The 20,463-nt window shown below is 52.6% G+C and overlaps 2 protein-coding genes across 5 annotated transcripts; one reads left to right on the top strand and one right to left on the bottom strand.

Annotated features, from left to right (window-relative positions):
- Positions 1-1,701: 1,701 nt before the first annotated feature.
- On the bottom strand, positions 1,702-8,006 carry PPM1N (protein phosphatase, Mg2+/Mn2+ dependent 1N (putative)). Of its 3 annotated transcripts, none has more exons than XM_070386819.1 (5): positions 6,448-8,006; positions 5,119-5,236; positions 4,937-5,021; positions 4,792-4,852; positions 1,702-3,244 (listed from the first exon to the last, which is right to left on the bottom strand). In XM_070386819.1, the coding sequence occupies exons 1-5, from the start codon at positions 7,189-7,191 to the stop codon at positions 3,176-3,178; spliced, it is 1,077 nt and encodes a 358-aa protein (XP_070242920.1). In that variant the 5' UTR covers positions 7,192-8,006; the 3' UTR covers positions 1,702-3,175. The 3 variants fall into 3 exon arrangements, with proteins under 3 accessions (XP_070242920.1, XP_070242918.1, XP_070242919.1); XM_070386817.1 differs by having other exon boundaries at positions 4,937-5,042; positions 6,277-7,246; XM_070386818.1 differs by having other exon boundaries at positions 4,937-5,042; positions 6,448-7,245.
- A 431-nt stretch (positions 8,007-8,437) lies between these two features.
- RTN2 (reticulon 2) lies at positions 8,438-17,130 on the top strand. Of its 2 annotated transcripts, XM_005900325.3 has the most exons (10): positions 8,438-8,643; positions 10,500-10,544; positions 10,668-11,138; positions 11,246-11,503; positions 13,920-14,127; positions 14,487-14,625; positions 14,777-14,846; positions 14,973-15,019; positions 16,290-16,348; positions 16,626-17,130. In XM_005900325.3, the coding sequence occupies exons 1-10, from the start codon at positions 8,610-8,612 to the stop codon at positions 16,705-16,707; spliced, it is 1,413 nt and encodes a 470-aa protein (XP_005900387.1). In that variant the 5' UTR covers positions 8,438-8,609; the 3' UTR covers positions 16,708-17,130. The 2 variants fall into 2 exon arrangements, with proteins under 2 accessions (XP_005900387.1, XP_070243619.1); XM_070387518.1 differs by lacking the exons at positions 8,438-8,643; positions 10,500-10,544; positions 10,668-11,138; positions 11,246-11,503 and adding an exon at positions 12,089-12,199.
- Positions 17,131-20,463: the final 3,333 nt, after the last annotated feature.

A 20,463-nucleotide genomic window follows, 5' to 3' on the forward strand; every position in this document is an offset into this window, starting at 1 on the left:
GATTTTCTCCGATTTTCTCCCTTAAATCCTACCTTCGGGACTACCCCCCCCCCAAGGTCTCCCTCCTCCCCCAATTTATGAGGGGTCACTAGGGTGATCCACCTCCCTCGCCGAGGAGGGGGATGGGTGGGGAGGGGGCCCACCTCTCTCGTTGCCCCCCACCCCCGCCCGCCCAGGGAAGGTGAGGAGGAAGTGGGCCGAGGGGGCGCGGCCGGCCGCTGACTCACAACCGCAGGGTGTGTGTGGTGGGGGCGGGGGGGGGGGGGGTGGTGCAGCGGTGGCCCTGGGTGGGAATGGGACTCCCATCCCTGTGTGAATAAGGCTCCTGGCCCCCTACCCACGCACGCCCCGCCGTGACTCAGTTTCGCGTGGGGAAGATGGTGGGATCATGCAGCAATCCGAGGGCACGGAGTTGGGGGACCCTCCCTCTACCGACTCCTGCGAGACCCCTCCCCCACGCGCAAGGTTCAGGCTGAGTCCCTACAGCCTCCCGGGCTTCCGCACCGGGACCCGCAGACTCCACCCCCACGAGACGCCAGCAATATGACCACGCCCCTCCTGTAGAGCGCCACCTGGCCTGGAGGGCAGGAGTCTGGGCAATCAGTTGAAAGTTTAGAAATGGATAAACTGAGGTCTAGAGGCAGGGAATAAATCTGGGCTAGAGCCCTCTTGCCTGAGCCACCAGGACTCCAGTGGTTAATGAGAGTAAAACAATTCTTAGGGCCTAGCTGACTTGGTGAGGGAATCAAGCTTTCTACCTGTTTCCTAAAGGAGCCTGCTGCCTGGGCGGTACCCTGATCTTTATCTCATTCTTCTAGGCCAGTCTCTGATATTAATTCTTCTCTGAAGAACTGAGTAATCCTCTCCCCTTCTCTACCGTACACTGCTGCTATTGCTGCTGCTAAGTCGCTTCAGTCGTGTCCGACTCTCTGCGACCCCATAGACGGCAGCCCACCAGGCTCCTCCGTCCACAGGATTCTCTAAGCAAGAATACTGGAGTGGGTTGCCATTTCCTTCTCCCCTACCCCACAGTGGAAGGCCTTAAACCCTGATCCACTGTAGGTTATAATTATTTCTCTTTGTGTCTCCTCAGGCTGTGAGTCGTTTGGGGACAGACTTGAGAACCCCAGTTCTTTGTGACCATGGGCAAGTCCTTTCTCCTCTCTGGGTCTCAGCTTTCCCATCTGTGAAATGGGAAAGTGGTGCTTCTGTGTGCCACTTGCACTATAGTCGGCAAATTTTTTGGTAAAGATCCAAATAGGGACTTCCCTGGTGGTCCAGAGGCTGAGACCACAAGTAGGGAGCCCGGGTTCCATCCCTGGTCAGGGAACTAGATCGCTGGTGCTGCAAGTAAGACCCAGAGCAGCCAAATAAATAAAGCCCAAATAGTAAATATTTTAAGTATATTAGACATAGAGCCTCTTTTATGTATTTTTTACAACCCTTTAAAAATGTAAAAATCATTCTTAGCTCAAGTGCTGTACAAAACAGGTGGTGAGACCCCTGCACTAGAGAAACTCTTGCATGTGTACACAGGAGTCTGATCAAGAATCTTTATGGCAGCAGCAATGCAAGGGTAAGAAACTGGAAACAACCTAAATAGCCATCAAGAGGATGATGGGTGTTGAAACCATTCCATATCTCATTTGAAGTGCTGAGAGGCAGCTAAAAAGAATGAGGTGTGTGCAAGTGGCATGAAAGAAGGCTCTAACACTTTATTGAGTAAAAGGAAACAAATTACCAAATGATACATAGGGTATGAGTAAAAATCAAGGAAACACTTTAAGGTACCATATACGTGTGTGTACTTGTCCAATAAAAGGTCTCGAAAAATCCACTCCAAACTCATTGCAGGGATTACCAATAGGACAGTGAATGGCATCATGGAGAGTTTGATGATCATAATCTCAAGCCTCATCTCGAAAATGCCAAGTCTGGGAATTCCCTGCTGGTCCAGTGGTTAAGAATCCACCTGCCAATGCTGGAGACAGGGTCGGGGAAGATTTCCACATGCCCTCAGGGCAACAAAGCCCATGCGCCACAACTACTGAGCCCAGTGCTCTAGAGCCTCTGAGCTCAACTGCTGAGCCCATATGCCTCAACTACTGAAGCCGGCGTGCCCTAGATCCCAAGCTCCCGAAACCACAGAACCCCTCGCTCACTGCTGTCAACTAGAGGAAGCCCCTGGGCAGCATTGAAGACCCAGTGCAAGCAAAATTTTAAAAAATAAAGAAAAAAAGAAAATGTCAAGTTCAATCTTTCCTCTAGGCTTTCACACTAGCTGTTCCTTCTGCCCCGAGGGGTTTTTGCGTGGCTGACTAGTTCTCTGATACGTTTCTACTCAGCTGTCCCCTCCTCAGAGGTGTTCACAGACCCCCCTGTCTAAAGCAACCATCCCCAGGTGGAAAATGGAATGATGACTATGGGTGGGGCCTTGTCATTGTATACCATTTTGTGCCCTGTGAATTTCAAACCAAGTGAACTTACTACTCATAGATAGCAATGTAAAAAAACCAACATAGCTCTCCTAGACGTTTTCTTAATCAATCCCCCATCTCCTTTTTTTTTTTTTAAGACCCTTGTCAGTGTCTGAGATGACCTTGTTATGGGTTCCCTTGTTTGCTGTTCCCCCACCCCCCCACGCCCCCCACTAGGAAGTTCCAGGGGGAGGAACTTCAGTGGGTCTGCCAGGTTGATGGCTATGAGCAGGGCCTTTTGTCCACAGTAGGTGCCCCATACATATTTGCCAAATGACTGAGCAAATAATGCATATGTTTTTTTGTTTTTTTTCCCAAAAATATATTTTGAATTATGTAATTAAAATTTAATCATAAAAACTTTCCCCAACCTTCCTGCCAAATAGATGAAAAATAGGAAGCAAAGAGAAGGTTATTGAACTGGGTGTTTTTCAGAGTCCAGTCAGCTCTAATTATTAGACATTTGGTTTGGGGGTTTGGATTTTTTTTTTTTTTTCGGTCTAGCTGGTGGGTGGAATTTCCCCTCTCTCATAAGACGTCTTATGAGAGGGAAGTAGGAAAAAGGGAAATAAACATTCTGGGGTTCCTCCATCAGCTTCTCTTCCTTCCGCTGGTCTCATAACTGGGGAAGGGGAGTTCTCTTCCTTAATTCCGCTGAGGTCCCTGCTGGGCAGAGGGTCCTCAAAGGATGACAGCTGTTAAGCCTCCAAGTGCAAGGCAGAGACTGAAAGGGCGCCAGTGGGTTCCTCAGGCCCTTTCTGCCCCTTCTGTAAAAACAAAACGTGGAAGACGGTGAATAGGAACCCCTTCTTGCCTCTCGGTATTTACTCCCTGGTGTTCTGAATGCTCCGTTCCTATTTTTTCCTTTGAGGAACCAACATTCCTCATCTCTTCAACCCCTTTGTTTTAGGGCGAGGGGACCCCAAGGCAGGCACTAAGGGATGGACCTGTGACCCCAGCCTGGCCAATCAGAGACACGGACACTGGTCGGGCACTTGACCCAGTGTGGCCAATGAGAAGCAGCTCTGGAACCGCGGCTGCCCCCTACTGGGAAACGCCTGCTCTCCCCACTGGGGATGTTAGGTTCCTGGGACGTAAGCCTGGAGCAGAAACTCTGTGCCACCTCATGTGGAGACCCTGCCAGGAAATGAAGCCAACTCAGAGAAAATAAAACTAACCGCATGACATCATTTGACAACTGGATGCAGTCATGCCTTAAGTCCCTGAACTCTTCAATTACACGGACCAGTAAATTCTCTGCTTTGTATTCGCAGTTTGAATGAGGTTTCTGGCACTCACAAATCAAAAGAATCCTTACTAAGTTCTCCTTTCTGCTGCTAAGAAATTATCCATACCCCCCGCCAAAGAGTAATAAATAACCCAGCTCCCTTCTCTGCCCTGCAAAGGCCTTCCAGTTTCCATTCTCATATTTCCTTCCAGACCTCCACCCTGTACCTTAGTTTATATGGCTTCACCCACCACCTCCTTGGACATCTTCAAATAAGCTTTGTGATCCCACGGACTGTTGTCCACCAGGCTCTTCTGTCCATGGAATTTTCCAGGCAAGAGTACTAGAGTGGGTAGCCATTCCCTTCTCCAGGGGATCTTCTCGACCCAGGGATCGAACCCAAGTCTCCTGCATTGCAGGCAGATTCTTTACTGTCTGAACCACTAGGGAAGCCCCCCAAATGGGGTATCTGGGCCCAATCCACAACCTCTGTCCTCTAAGACCTAGACCACCCTCAGAGATGTCCTGGTAGTCTCCGCAGTGCAATCAGGTTGGTCATCAACGTTCCGTGAATTTTTCTGCCTTATTCCTGGATGGAGGGGGTGGTGCTTGGGATGATGGCGCTTCACAGAGCAATGTTGTTGTTCAGTGGCTAAGTCATGTCCCATTCTTTGTGACCCCATAGGCTGCAGCAGGCAAGACTTCCACCTCCTTCACTATCTCCGGGAGTTTGCTCAAACTCATGTCCATTGAGTCGGTGATGCCATCCAACCATCTCATCTTATGTTGCCCCCTTCTCCTCCTGCCCTCAATCTTTCCCAACTTCAGGGTCTTTCCCAATGATGGAGCAAAGTCAGAGGCATATTTCTTGGAGAAGAAGCACAATCTCTTCTCTGCTTCTGCTTCCGATCCCACCCCCCACCTTCCCACACACACCTATCACAGTTCTTCAGGAACAGGTGTGAGAATTTATTGATATATCTGGCAAATCCACTCTGGCTGCAATTGCCCCATCACTTAAAGGAATCGGGTGGGGGCCTGAATTACATGCTTCTATGAAAACGTTCAAGAATACAGGGTCCTTACCACGCAGCGCTGTCTTGAGGCCTGGCAGAACTGAGAATAAGCTTCAGCGATGACTGTGGCCCTAGAGAGCAAAGGAAGGCCTTCAGGAGGGCATCCTCCTCCGGCCAGCAACTCTCCCATTCCAACCTACCTTACCCCAACTCACTTGCAGTAGAGTCCTCCCCCAGGAGGTAAATCCGGGATGTCCTCAGAGGCCAGAGTCCTGAAAACTGTGTTCAAGCTGGGGGGCTCTGAGGCAGAAGCACACAGCTCTGAGAAAGAGACAAGAATTCTGGGGGTGCTCGGCTGGCAGACAACCCCTTCTGCTGGACTCCCAACACCGCTCACCTGCAACTCTGCGTCCCAGGGCTGCATCGAGCAGTACCTCCTTCCTGATGGCCTCCTCACAAGGTCTGGGAGCCCCCGGAAAGCAGACCAGGAGGCAGGTCATGTTGTCCAGGCTGCCCTGGAGAAGGTGGAGGAAAGAGAGCCTGGTGGAACACGTGTGAGAGCCCCAGCACAGGGCTCTATGCCTTGGGCAGCAGTTTCCGAACATTACCCTTGTTCTAGTGCCCCCTTCCCAATCTGGTTATGCACATTTCTCGAAAGTCCCACCCTTCTGCCACTCTAAAGCAAGCCTCTCACGAAGACCAATTGCTTAGGCCACGCCCTCTCTTGCTGTCCTAGCCCACCCTATCAAGGAGAACCATTTTGGCCACCTGATGCGAAGAGCCGGCTCATTGGAAAAGACCCTGATGCTGGGAAAGATTGAGGGCAGGAGGGGAAGTGGGCAACAGAGGATGAGATGGTTGGACGGCATCACCGACTCAATGGAAATGGGTTTGAGCAAACTCCCGGAGATAGTGATGGACAGGGAAGCCTGGTGTGCTGCTGTTCATGGGGTCGCAGAGCTGGACATGACTGAGCTACAGCAACGACAACTTCTCTTTTCCAAAGCTCTTCGCACTTTGCTGTTTAGCTGCTCTTCCTTCTGCCACTAATCACACCTCAGTACCCACCTCTAGGCCTAAGCGGTTGTGTTTAGTCGCTTCAGTCGTATCCGATTCTTTGCGACCCCATGGACCGTGACCCACCAGGCTCCTCTGTCCGTGGAATTTTCCCGGCAAGAATACTGGAGTGGGTTGGCATTTCCTACGTCAGTGGATCTTCCCAACCCACGAATCGAACCTGTGTCTCCCCCATCTCCTATATTGCAGGTGAATTCTTTACCACTGAACCACCTGGAAAGCCCTAAGAGCTGTCCCATTCCAAAAGACCACGCCATTTCTCTTAAATCCTTCCGAGTATCTGTCCATCCCATCTTGTCTCCAGTCTTCCCTCAGTCTCCGCCCTCTGCATCTTTTGACCCTGCCCCGTTCCTGCAGGCCCCGCCCCCTAATGGAGCCCCACCCATCCTCTAGTTTTACTTTAGCCTCTCTATCAAAGCTCCTCTTCCCTAAGTCCTTAGGTTCTTCCCTCAAAGACCTCAAGCCCCGCCCCCAGGACCTTGCAAAGACACGTGTCCAACAGCTGCGCGCAGAGAAGCTCCGGGGCCAAGCCCAAACAGAGGCGCGATGCCACCAGTCCCGCTAGGGCAGACCCGGACATCGCGTCCCACACGCCATCAGAAGCCAAGAGCATGAACTCGTCCTCCGCTTGGCGTGCCAGGGCGGTCACCTCAGGCTCCGCGGAAACGAGTTGCTGTTCTGGGGGCCTTCCTGGAGCCTCTTTGTAGGCAAAGTCTCCCAGTGCTCTGGACACTGCCAAAGAGCCCTCGAGGCGCCGACGGCTGATGGTGCCACCCGCGTCATGGATGCGTTCACGTTCTCGGGGACGGAGGGGCCGATGGTCCTCGGTGCTGAAGGCCACGGCGCCGGCGCGACTTAGCACCGCGCGAGAGTCACCGCAGTGCGCCAGGTACAGAAAGCGCGGGGAAACCAGTAACGCCACAGCGGTGGAGCCCCCCGGCTCGCCGCGGGGCCAGAGAGCACGCAGGCGCGCGTCTGCGCTCAGAAAGGCGCGGCGCAGTGCTTCGCACACTCCCTGGGGCTCGCTGGGCTCCGGGCCTAGAGCCTCAAGTACCTGGCCCTTCAGGTGGCGCGCGCCGAAGAGGGCGGCTCTTGCCCCGCCGTGGCCGTCGAGGACTGCGAAGAAAGCCCAGCCCGGGGGCAGCCCAGGTAGCGCAAGGCAAGCGCAATGAGCATCCTCCATGTGTGCGCGCCAGCCCTGCACTGCGCTAGCCCCGAAGCGCAGACCCCACGCCGCCGCCGCACCCCCGTGCGGCCGCTGGGCGCAACGCGGCGCTTCTAGGAGGGACTGAGGCCGGTTGGGAGACCTGCATCCCTCCTCTTCTTCCTCCGCCTCCTCTTCCTTGCGGGCTGGCCAAAGGAGACGTTCCAGCAGGCGGGCAAGGGCCGCCATCCTTCGGCCTGGGGATCAGGAAGACTCCACCCTCTGCACCTGCTAACCATCCCCGCCCCACCCGCCCACTAATCCCCTGCCTTGTGACATTTTAAACCACCTAAATCTCCTTCCTATGCCCTTGACTTGCACTCAAGTCACTAGAAAGGGTTGAACTCTTAGGGCTTCCCTCTTCAGCATCTTCAAAGCGAGGCTTTGGGTTTGGATCAGAGGAAAATGACAATAGTGCCAATCTAGCACTGACCACAGCTAAACATAATTTTACATCATCATCTCCAGTTTACCGAAGAGGAAACAGAGTCATAGAAGTAAACAATATTATCGGGAAACGATTTCTAGAATCTGTATTCTCAACACAACACTCGGCTTCGGGTACCCAGCCCTGCTCTGTCCAATCTTCTCCCATATCAGTGGTCCCATCCTGGGTTTCAAAAGCTTTCAACTCTTAACTTTTTTATTTCTACCTCTCGCTCTCGGGTTTCAGTCGCTTCTCTTCCAGGTCCCGCCCATCCATTCATACATACAGTGGCTCCAAATATTTGCTATCCCCAACTGGACTCTAGCTCCGCCTCTTAGCTACAGGCCCCGCCCCCTCACTCCAGATTGCGCTCCCCTTCTGAGCCACACCATCTCCCTTGTTTTGTTCTGCCTTATTCTCCCTAGGCCACGCCTCTAGCTCATCTGTCTCGGACTGACTCCGCCCAACTCTGAATAATTCTAAATTAGTTTAAGGCCCTTCAAGTCTGAGCTCCTCCCCTTGTCTCAAAAGTTTCCAAGTAGTTTCTTCCCGCCCCCTTTCCCACTCCCATTGAGGTTCTCAGCTCGTACCTTTACCTCCCAGCGGTAGAATCTTTGTACCCTCCCTTCACTGACACCTCTAGCTCCACCAGAACAGGGTCTGAGTTCCACGCCTCCATCCTCTCCGCCTAGGCTCCTGCATCCTTATCTCGCTGAGCCCCTCACCCCACCCTCGGCCCCCACTTCACTCCCACTAAAGGCCCCGCCCTCCTCTCGCTAGATCCCGCCGTTCAGACCGCCTTCCAAGACTTCTCGACCAGTAGCCTACCGCCCTAGCTCCGCCCCTCTATTAGAAAGACCACACCCCTCCATCCTCCCGCGCTTTTCCCCGCCCCCTCGCCCTCCCTCAGGTTCCTCCCCCCGGTCTGTGGCCCCGCCCCTTGCCCTCGCGCTGCAGTGCCCCCCCGCCAGCGGCCCCGCCCGCCCCTGCCAAGCCGAACTGAGGGCGGCGGCGGCGGCGGCGGCGACGACTGCTGGAGCGGCCCGGCAGGAGGAGGCGGCGAGGATGGCGGCGGCGGCGGCGGCGTCCTGGGCGCGGCGGAGATGAGCGCTCGCGGCCCCAGGCCCAAGGCGGCGTGGCCGGAGTGGGCGGGGGTCCCGATGCAGGCCCGAGGGGGGCCATGGGGCAGGTCCTGCCGGTCTTCGCCCACTGCAGTGAGTAGGGGGAGGCTCAGGCCTGGTGTGGGGCCCAGAGGCCCGGGTGGGCTCCTCTTCGGTTTCCCCTCCGACCTGGGCCGTGGGAGAGCCGAGATAGGGGAGGAGGTGAAGGAGACAAAGGAAGATCTGCCCTCCCCCATGTTCTAGCAACGGTGGGGGCGACTTGACCCGGAGAATCTGAGTGAGACTGAGCAGAGGTTGGGGGCACTGAGATAGCCGACGGGGGGCGCGCTGGGCGCTTGAATGTGCGGCGGGGCTCCGCCCGGCATGAGGACGCTCTCCAGGAGCTGTCCCCTCGCCCTGGTGCTGGCCGCAGCCTGCGGGGAGGGGTAGAGTCAGGATGGAGAAGAGGGGTCTGATTCCCCCTCCCCCGCATCACCCATCTTCGCATCCCACCTCCGTTTTCTACCCAGAATCAGAGGCAGCTCTGGGCTCACCCGAAGTGTCCAATCCCCTGTCCCCAGGAAACAGCCAATCTCTGGGTTAGGGCTAGGACTCCTGGATCCTTAGCTGTTTTTACCCCTCCAGGTCTTTCATTCCTGGTCTCCTATTCCCCATCTGAGGAAATGAGGTGGGGGCGGGGGGTATGCGATTTCAATTTCCAAAAGGTATTGAGCATCTCCTGTAGGCAAAGCCCCAAGCTAGCTCTGAGAGGCTGAATTCCATAATTGAAATTAAGCCTTGTCTAAGCCTCATGATTTCTGAGCCCAGAGCTCTAACGGTCCTCGTCTAACATTCTCTGTCTCACACCCCCGAGGTTCTGAGAACTGGGGATTTCAACACTGACCTAGCCACTTGTATGTCTTGGGAGTCCAGATGCCAAGATTCTAAGAATTTGTTATTTCAACGTTTTAGCGTATCATCCCTACATTCTAAGATCTTGTCCCTACCTGGGCTTACAAAGGAAGGCCCTTCGTCTTCTCCCCACCCCACCCCCACCTTACCTCTCTGCTCTCATCTCCCATCATCTTCCCATCAGTCACTCTGTTCCAGTCATATCTGCATACTTCTCTGTTCCTCAAATATGCAAAGCTTAGTGCTTGCCTCAGGGCCTTTGTACTGGCTTTTCCCTCTGCCTGGAAGACTCTTCCCTAGATATTCTCATGGCTTCATCACATCATTCAGATTTCTTCTCAGATGTCATCCAAGGAGTCTTCCTCACCAACCTGTCTGAAATAGCATCCCCTTATTTTCTCTTCCCTTACTTTGATTTTTCTCCATACACTTAGCACCCAACACCATAAGTTTAATTGTTTGTGTCTATCTCCTCTATAGAGTGTAAGCTCTATAAGACTAGGGGCTTTGTTTACAGTTGTATCTTCAGGATCTAAAATAGTGGCTGGAATTTATTAAGCACTCAAATAATGGTTGTTGAAAGAATTAATGAATTGAAACCTCCTAAAAGCCTCCTAAAATCCTGAAGGGTTTCCCAGGTAGCGCTGTTGGTAAAGGACCCGTTTGCCAATGCAGGAAACATAAGAGACACGGTTTTGATTCCTGGGTTGGGAAGATCCGCTGGAATAGGGCACAGCAACCCACTTCAGTGTTCTTGTCTGGAGAATCCCATGGACAAAAGAGCCTGGCAGACTACAGTCCATGGGATCGCAAAGAGTCAGACACGAGTGAAGCAACGCTTGAAGACTCTAAGATCAAGATTCCTGGATTTGAACTTCCAAGACTGAGCTTCAGATAACAGGGATAGGAAGGTTTTACAGTTTGTATACAGAATGTTCTAAAGGTCCTGTGATGAAAATTCTAAGATTCCTTAATTCAGACAAGTTTCCAGGACTGGCTCACTACTGTAACTCAGGCAGTCTAAACTTCTAAGTGTCCTCGATATTTTCCTCTTGCAGAAGAAGCTCCGTCTACAGCTTCATCTACCCCTGACTCCACAGAAGGTAAACAAAGAGGGAGGATGTGAGGGTGGAACTTGAAGGGGGCTCACAGCTGGGCCAAGGGATTAAGGGGAGTGGGTTAGGGTCTTCGTCAGAGGAGCTCATGCCCTCCTTTGCTCGTGGCAGGAGGGAACGATGATTCGGATTTTCGGGAGCTGCATACAGCCCGGGAATTCTCGGAGGACGACGAGGAGGAGACCACGTCGCAGGACTGGGGCACTCCGCGGGAGCTGACCTTCTCCTACATCGCCTTCGACGGTGTGGTGGGCTCTGGGGCTCGCAGGGATTCAGCCGCTCGCCGCCCACGGCCCCAGGGCCGCTCAGTCTCGGAGCCGCGAGATCCGCCCCCTCAGCCTGGCCTGGGCGACAGCTTGGAAAGCATCCCCAGCCTGAGCCAATCCCCGGAGCCCGGGCGTCGAGGTGACCCCAGTTCTGCCCCTCCAGCTGAGCGCCCCCCAGAGGACCTGGGGCTGCAGCTGGATCAACTGGGCTGGGCGACCCGGGGAGCAGGGACTGGGGAGGACTCTGCCACCAGTAGCTCCACTCCACTGGAAGACGAGGAGCCCGAAGGATCAGTGGCTGGAGAGGCTGGGAAAGGTGAGATGTCTGAGGTGCTGAGACTGAAGCCACAAGGGGTGGGTGGTTTCTTTCCTTAGGGCACCTCCAAAGCGAAAGCTCACAGCCTTCTCTCTCTAACTCACCAGAATTGGACCTACCACTCGCATTCGTTCAGTCCTCGCCGCTGGAAGTCTTTACTCCACAGCCCAGCCCTGTCTCTGGGATCCCCCAGACCCCCACCCCATCCCCACCTCGATCCCGGGATTCGAACTCTTGGCTGAATGAGCCCTTGCCGGACGAGAAGGAGGAAGAGCCCTGGGGGCAGCTGGAGCGGGAGCCAATCACGGGACAGTGCCTCGCTAGCACGGACCAATCAGAATTCACATTGGAATCGCAAGTTCTAGGTAATCTCCGAGAGGGAAAGTGCTACTTTGGACCACTGGGAGGGTGGAGGATTGATATTTAAAGGCACCAAACTCGCGAAGGAGCGGAGAGTGGAGAAACGGAGGAGGTATTCCTTTTGGCAGGACATTATAAACTCTAGCCTTAAAAAAAGTCCCGTTACCTAAGATTGCCATTGCCTCTTTTTAAATAGCTGCCCCTCCCACTCGAGAAATTAGCCCTCCCACTGAGGGTTTAGGATTGGGATTGGCTAATTGCTAAAAAAAAAAAAAAAAAAATCCCTCTTTTGTAGTGCTCCCCCTGGAGGCTGATTTTGGATAGGCCAAATCCCTGAAAAGGCTCTTTTGAATGTGGCCACCCGGCTCGTAAAAGTAAACTCAGAGCCTTTTAAAACCTTTCCTCTTCCCTGACCACTAGCATTGGCAAATTGTAAATATACCCGCCTTGCCTTAAAGTATGCTCAGTCTCCATGAACGGTTCCTATAGATTGGTTGTAGACATTCCTGCTTTCGGCTGTTTACAAAGAGAGCCACACCGTTTTGGAATAGTTCCCACCTCTATGGAGAGCCATTGGCTGGGTACAAAGGGGGCCCCGCCCCCTATTCCCTCCCTCCCGGTTCCACTGAAGTGGGCAAAATCCCTGAGAAGCAGCGGTGTCTGTAGCCTCTCACTCGGAGGAGCCGAGATGGGGAGTAAAGGTGGGCTTTCGGGGCGGGCTGGGGCGCTGGGACGCGAGGGCTGGGGGACCGTGGAAAGGGCCCCAGATTCCCTTTTGTCGCCCTCAACTCTGGGGGAATGTTTCCTCTTGGTCCCAGATTCCCCAGAAATGCAGGCTGGGGCTGAGGGGCTGTGGGGGTACCTAGGGAGGGCGTGGTGGGAGTGTGGGGTCCCCTCTCTCTCCAGCCGGAGCTTTGGGGCCCGAGAGCAGCGAGGCCCCCTCCCCCTGCCTCTGGTCCAGGCGGCGCTGTCACTCAGTAGCCGGACAGGCCAGCACAGCTGCGGGAGAGGCTCCCTCCCCTCAGCGTGCCTAAACTTAGCCCCCGCCTCAGACGACCCGGCCCCTCCCCCACCCAATGGCCCAGGCCTTGGGGAGCCTGCAGGGGAGGGGTTGAGGGGAGACCTACCCTAGTTACAGTAGATGGGAGGATGTGTACAGGGAGGATGCAGAAGTGAGGAGAGTCAGACTCTGAGGGGGACTGGTTGGGATGGGTCAGTTTGATTGCAGTAAGGGTGGTAGGATGGAAACTGTCCAGAAATAGATGGCAGGGTATCAGGCTCTCAGTTCAGGGCTCAAAGGGGAGCCGATTATAGGGAGAGCTGTTAAAAGTTAAGATGAGTGAGATGAGGGTTGGAGTCCAAAGGCCACTGATCAAAGCTTAGGCTGGGCTTGGGAGGTGAGTTAGAAATTTGAGTTAGAGCCTAGGAAGGAGAATGATGTCATTAATACACTTAGGACTTAGATATATGTGTTGGTAGGGTTTCAGGGAGATGTTACTTTATACCCCTCAGGGTACATAAAATAAAAAGAACAATAACCCATTGCTGGGTAGGATGCTGGGAAAAGGTCACTTTCATTTCACAGAAAAAAGGATTGTTAACTCTTGTTTGTAAGCAATCCAATAAAATTTATGATACTTGAAAATACAAAACTAGTCCCCCCTGCGATTTGACCCCTGGGATTGTATCTCAGAAACAGAACCTCCTGGAGGTAAGAATATCTACAGGAGGCTGTTGTTTGCAGTACTGTCTAGGAAGGGGATGGGGGGAGGAAACAAAAGAAATGGCCTGGCAATAGATACGTGGTTGAATAAAATGAATAATGGTGTAGCTACACCATGGAATATTGTGTAGCCCTTAAAAAGAATGAATTAACAGCTGTTCCAGTTGACCAGAAGAGAATTCTAGGAGAAAAAGTAGAGTGAGATATACATGATGCAGAAGAATGATTTTTTTCACCCAAACTTCTGTTCACACATAATAAGGAGTAAGCTTGTGGGGACTTGCTAGACAGTTAACTTGGGTTTTCCAGGAGGCATGCGTGGAATGAAAGTGTTAGTCAGTCAGTCATGTCTGACTCTTTGTGACCCCATGGACTGTAGCCGGCTAGGCTCCTCTGTCCACGGGATTCTTGAGGCAAGAATACTGGAGTGGGTAGCCTTTCCCTTCTCTAAGGGATCTTCCTGACCCAGGGATCGAATCTGGGTCTTCCACCTGGCAGGCAGATTCTTTACTGTCTGAGTCACCAGGAAAGCCCAAGCATGGAATAAAAGAAGACAAATAAAAATCTGGAAATTGGGTTAAGGCTCCCACAGGTGTGTCAAGAGGTCATGGTTCAGCCCCGAGACAGGAAATACGAGGTCAAGAGGTCAGCCAGGGCAGCTCCATACCCCAGCCTGATCGCCGCCCCTCCCTCCACAGTGGTGGACCTGCTGCACTGGAAGGACGCGAAGACGTCAGGAGTGGTCTTCACATGCCTCATGGTCTCCCTGCTAAGCCTCCTGCACTTTAGCATCGTGTCCGTGGCGGCCCACGTGGCCCTGTTGCTGCTCTGCGGCACCATCTCTCTCAGGGTTTACCGAAAAGTGCTGCAGGCCGTGCACCGGGGGGACGGCGCCAACCCCTTCCAGTGAGAAGCCCCGGCCCAGCCCCCCACCCCTTATCTCTGTCCAGACCCCAGAGCTGACCCATGACCTCAGATCAGGCACTGACTTCTCACTCGGGCCCCAACCCATCCTCTTCCTGTTCCTAACTCCAACCTGATATCCTGACATTAAACCGAACTCTGACCCTTAGCTTCCAGCCCTGACCTCTGACCCTAACCTCTGATCCTTAATCCTTGATCCCATCTCCTGACCCTGACCTCCACCCTACCCCTCTACACCTGGCCTCCTCCCCAACCCTCATTTCTTGTCCTTGTCTTGGGCATCCCCTCAGCCTGGGCCCCCTCCACCTGCTGAGTTGCCTCACACATCTCTGTTCTCTCAGGGCCTACCTGGACGTGGACCTGACCCTGACTCAGGAGCAGACTGAACGCTTGTCCCAGCAGATTGCCTCCCGTGTTGTCTCTGCGGCCATACAGCTGCGGCATTTCTTTCTGGTAGAAGACCTCGTGGACTCCCTCAAGGTGCCCTGAAGCACCCCCACCTCCCTCCTGGGTCCCCAGCATTCACCTGCCTGCCCCTGGTGGGGTGGAGGGGGAGGAGGGCCATTGCTGTGTGAGTTCCCAGCCTGGGGTGCACCCTGTAGGCTCTGCTGACCCTCACCCTCACCCTCAGCTGGCCCTTCTCTTCTACATCTTGACCTTCGTGGGTGCCGTCTTCAATGGTTTGACTCTTCTCATTCTGGGTGAGCTGGGAAGGCTGTGGAGGGCAGGGTGGGGAGGTGGGGCGCTGGGGCTTGGGGGGGACAGGGTTATGAATGGAACTGTTAATCTCCGGGGAGGACCCTGACCCCCCATCTCTGTGCCTGCAGGAGTGATCGGTGTATTCACAGTCCCTCTGCTATATCGACAGCACCAGGTGAGTGTGACAGGCCTTCAGTTGGCAGTACCCCAACCAAACACAACTTGTCTGATCGCCCCCTGCCCCCCAACAGCCAGGGTCGATGACAAATGTCCCAGCCAGAGAAGAGAGGACCAGCTGGTGTTCCTACCCCGACAGTCAGGATCTGACACATGCCAGGCACAGGTGGTCTGCCTACTGCCCTTCCTCCATGCAGCTAGAGCCTACCTAATACATTTCAATAGTCAGAGACAGGCATTTTGATTGGTGTCCCATGACAGAGCCAGTGGCAGAGCCAGGATCTAGCTGATGTATCCCAACCCAAGGCAAGTGGACTCACCGATGCTCCTCCCCAACAATGATGCAAGGCCTGCCTTGACATGTCCTAACTCCGGAGAAGGAGCCTGACTGGTGTCTTCTCTCCCTGACACAGCAGGAGGCCAAACAACACTCATCCTAGCTAGAAACAGGCAGACAGATGAATGCCTCCTCCTGACAGCCTGATACCCTCTGTCCCTGTGATACCACCAGGGACTGACAAACACATATTCCATTTGCAGACACACAGACAGACTGATGCCGTCTATCCCTACACATAGCCTGGGTCTGACTGGCACCCATCTCAGCCAATCAGGTGGACTGACTGATGCCCTCACTCCCTGAAACTGCGAGGGACTGACATTTCAGTTAAATCAGGTGGGATGTCTGTTACCCAGAACACTGACAGAACCAGGGCCAACTGACATACCTCCTATCCAGAGATAGACAGATGGACTGCATTCCATTTTGACATTCTCCAGCACAGCTGAGAGCCCAGTGATGCCCATCCCTGCCAGGGATATAGTCCTAACTAACTCCCTCACATGCTGGAATCACTAAGACTCACAAAGTCAGCTAATGTTGTGAATTAAACTAGTATTTAAATCAATCCACTCAGGGACTTGACAAGCAACACTAATGCCCTCTGCTCTTATACTGTCCCTAAACACACACACATACACACATCTCAAAGATTAACAATAGTGCCCAGGACACAAACTCACTGGCAAATTCTTGTGTCTACCCATCATCCCTTCCTACACAGAGTACGGTCCAATCAGTTTGACACTTCAACTTGGACTTCTGATTTCCAAGGGTATTTTATTAGGTTTAGAGTTGAAGGTGGCACGGTAGGCCGCTCCCCCAAACTCCTGATTTGAGGCGGGGGGGAGGAAGCAGCCACCTTAATGAATTAGGGAGAAGAGCCCCCTCCAATCTCTCCTTTCACCCCTCTTCTTCATCCCCCCAGGCCCAGATTGATCAGTATGTGGGATTGGTGACCAATCAGTTGAGCCACATCAAAGCTAAGTAAGTGCATGTGGTGGAGATGGATGGGATGGGGAATGGGGAAACTTGGGGACCGTTCCCCTTGCTCCCTTTGCGCCCCCGCCCCCATATTCCTTATACCTAAATCTCCTGGGGTTGAATATCTCCGTCCTAAAAGGTAAGAGACAATTCCATCGCAGGCCAGTAGGTGGAGGGCTGGGGATGGTTTGGGCCCTAAGTTCCTTCTTCAGTTTTCCCTTTAGTTCTCAGAATTATCCTCTCTTGCCCCACCCCTTGACTCCACCTGTTTCTCACTCAGGATCCGAGCTAAGATCCCAGGGACCGGAGCCCTTGCCTCGGTAGCAGCTGCAGTCTCCGGACCCAAAGCCAAAGCCGAATGAAAGAGGTGTCTCTGCCTGCGGGACGCCTGCTCCCACCCCGTGTAGCCCTCTGCCCTCTTCCATCTCCCTTCCATCCCTGCCCTCTCCCAGCCTCAGCCCGAGCCATTTCCCAGTGGGTGTCAGGATCACTCACACCAGGGAGTTTGCGCAAATTGCCTGAGCGACCAGGACTACATTTCCCAAGAGGCTCTGCTCTAGGAGTCCAAGGAAAGCGAGGCACCTTGGCCACGGGGCCTGCTGGGACTTGTAGTTGCCTAGATAGGGCGCACGCCCTGCACTTCCGTGACCCCACCGCTGGAGGCGCCGTGAGGGCTTGGTGTCTCTTTTGACGCCACTAGCCCCAACGCTGGGGCTTTGCATGGGGCCCAGGGGAGGCCTGAGCTTGGATTTACACTGTAATAAAGACTTCTGTGGAAAACCCAAGGCCTCCTGTGCTTCCAGCCCCCTCCAGCTTTCATATTCCTGCCCTGAAAAGTGTGTAAGTGATTCTCAAGAAGGAACCTTCCCCATCTCTGCCGAAGAAGAACCGAGAGGCAGCGGATCCCAGGGCTAGTCAGGCCTTGACGGTCGCTTTCCACACCTGTACTCCTGGCAGACATCACTAGGCGATCCCCACACTCTGCCTGCTGTGCCCCCGTCTCGCCTGAGTACCAGACCCATGTATCCAGCTGCCTTCTGGAGGACTCCTTCCTCAAATCTATCCAAACCTCTTCTGGTCCTACCTGATTTCCAAGTCCGGGAGCCCCCTCCTGTCCACGTTGTCGCCCAGCCGGAGACCCAGATTTGGCCCGGGGCTCCTACTCCCTCACATCTATTCAGTCGTGAAGCCACGCCTATTCACTCTCTCAAACGTCTCTCATCCACCCACGTCTCTATTCCAAATGCCTTGGGAATAAACACAGGGCCTTGTGGCCTCTGGGCCTCGGTTTCCAAAACTAAACCGGGGCAAGAGAAGGCAGGAAGCTCGACTCTAAAGACCCAGGGACCTTGGGACTTCCTTGGCGGTCCAGTGGTTGAGACGCTCCGCTTCCCCAGAGGGGGCAGTGCGTTCGATCCCTCCTGGGGGAAATAAGATCCCGCACGCTGTGCAGAAGGGCCAAAAAAATAGGGGAAAAAAACCAACAACAAGCCAATAGATTGGACTTGAATCAGCTTCTCTACTTTTCGACTACGTGACCTGCAGGAAGCCTCCCTTTCCTCAAATGAAAAGTTGTCACCCTAAGCTACCTACATCCCACTCAGTTCCTCGGACTTTGATGATCTGTATACCACCTGTTCTGCTAGTTAACTATTTTGTTCTTTTTTGCCATATCACATTGCTTGTAAAATTTAACTCCCAGACTAAGGATCAAGCAAGGGCCCTTGGCAGTGAGAGCACGGAGTCCTAATCACTGGACCACCAGGGAATTCCCTAAATTGGTTTATTAAAAAATAAAGCAAACATCTTTTAAAATGAAATGTTACTCCACCACTAAGGAAGTCAGTATCCCTTGCCAGCAATAGAAGACAACAGTTAAACGCAAAACTATTACCATTTAAAATGTTTACTTGTGCATCACTTAAAATCTTGCCTCTAGTGAGGCATGTCACATTTTACAAGATACATAATAATAAGAGTGGTAGTTATGGTATCAGATTTTGTATACAGGGGTTGCCTAGCAGCAGCTTGCTGCTTAAAAGAAAGAGTACTTGAGGGGCTTTTCCTGCATCTGGATTTGGCAAGCAGGGGCAGTGTTTTGTTTTTGTTTTTTAGGGGCAATGTTTTAAACTTCCAAATAAAATAGCAACATTTCCTAAAGGTATTTTTATTGATACTTTTCATAAGACGAAGTGTCCATTTGTCTTTATCAAAAGCTGGAGGAAGAGGGACTGGTTGAGATTATGGACCCAAGAATGTCTAAAGCCCCCAAGCCCATCCTTGGCACCCCCACTGGAGGCAGGAAACAGGTTGGTGATGGGAACAGTCTTAATTGAGTCACTCACAGTGCCATGTCTGGCTTTTATATCCATCTGCTTGTTATGATTCCCCCTAGTTGCACTAGTCTTGTTTTTCAGACGGGGAAACTGAGGCTCAGAAGCATGCAGATCTTATTTCCCCACCTAGGGATGGAACCTGTGCCTCCTTGTAATGGGAGTACAGAGCCTTAACCACTGGACCACCAGGGAAGTCCCCATATTCTTGCATTCATTGTACAAACGTTTAGCCAGCATCTGGAAAGTGCTCAAGCACTCTTTAGTTATCAGGGACACAGAAATGAACCAAAACAAAGTCCATGGTTTCATGGAGTCGCTATTTTAGCGGGAGCAGCCAGACAATAAGCAAATGGACATAGACAAGGGTAGGTGGTGATCAGGGTGATGGAGAGAAGTCCAGCAGAAGAAGGGGACAGAGTGACAAGGCTTGCTATTTTAAACTGGGTGGTCAGGGAAGGCCTCATTAAGTGGTGATATTTAAGCAGAGGCCAGAGTGAAGGGAGGCAGTGAGTCATGGAAACATGGAGGAAAGGAGACTCAGACAAGGGAGTCAACAGATACAATGGCCCTGGGAAGCGAGCATGCCTGGTGTCTGCAGCAAGTGATCTGTGTGCCAGAAACCAAGTATATGAGGAGAGAGGAGTAGGAGGACATGGGGTCAGAGAAGTGCAAAAGGCTAATCGTCAGGATCGTAAAGCTGTGGTAAGAGATTTGACTTTTCCGCTGAGAAGGGAGACACGGGAAGATTCATGTCGGGGAATGACATTGTTGTCAAAGGATCACCGACTTGGATTATAAAAGGATCACTTTTTTTTGTTTGTTTTAAATAGTAATTACGATGGCACAGTTTCTATTTTCCCACGTGGATGGGCTGTGTGGATAGGGTAGGGTACTATCCGTTTCTACGGCTCACTTTCCTCGGCCATAAAATGCAAATGCAAAAACTGATGATCTCTAGTGTTTAAGCTCAATAGGGACAGAAATTCTGTCATCACCAGTACCTAGGATTGTGTCTGGGACTCTGTAGGCGCTCATTGGAAAAGACCCTGATGCTGGGAAAGATTGAAAACGGGAAGAGAAGGGGACGACAGAGGATGAGATGGTTGGATGGCATCACCGACTCAATGGACATGAGTTTGAGCAAGCTCCAGGAGCTGGTGATGGACAAGGAAGCCTGGCGTGCTGCAGTCCATGGGGTCGGAGAGGACTGAGCGACTGAACTGAACCGAGAGGCGGAGAGGACTGAGCGACTGAACTGAACCGAGAGGCGCTCATAAACTTTTCAAAGGTTTAGATCGCTGAAGTTCCACAAAAGAACAGCAGGTGTCGCACCAGCCCTACAGCCGCCAGGGCGGAGTCTCCGCGGCTGGGCTAAATCAGACTCTTAACGGAAACGGACACACTTGAATTCAGATTTTTCAGGAAAGAAGCTTCTGAATCCCGAATTATGAATCTTTTTTGTTTTAAAAAAATTAATGGACTTCTCTCTTGGATAAAAGGGGCTTCAGTCTCTTTAACAGCTAGACACGAGGGGGCCACGTCCTGTACCACCGTTTCCCAGAATGCGCGGCGCTATGCAAATGAGACAGTTTCCAAAGAGACGTGATTCAATTCATAGGAGGCAAACGCAGCATTTTGGGAGGATGTCTGTCGTAATAATATTGGTAGAGTTTATAGATGTTGAAATCGACAGTTTCACAGTCTCGCAAATTATATCACCATAACTGTAAAAAAGTAGAAATTTCTGGCTTTTATATAGCTGTACGGGTGAGCTTTTATGTT

The sequence above is a fragment of the Bos mutus genome, chromosome 18, assembly GCF_027580195.1.
Source record: "Bos mutus isolate GX-2022 chromosome 18, NWIPB_WYAK_1.1, whole genome shotgun sequence".
Taxonomy (NCBI): Eukaryota; Metazoa; Chordata; class Mammalia; order Artiodactyla; family Bovidae; genus Bos; species Bos mutus.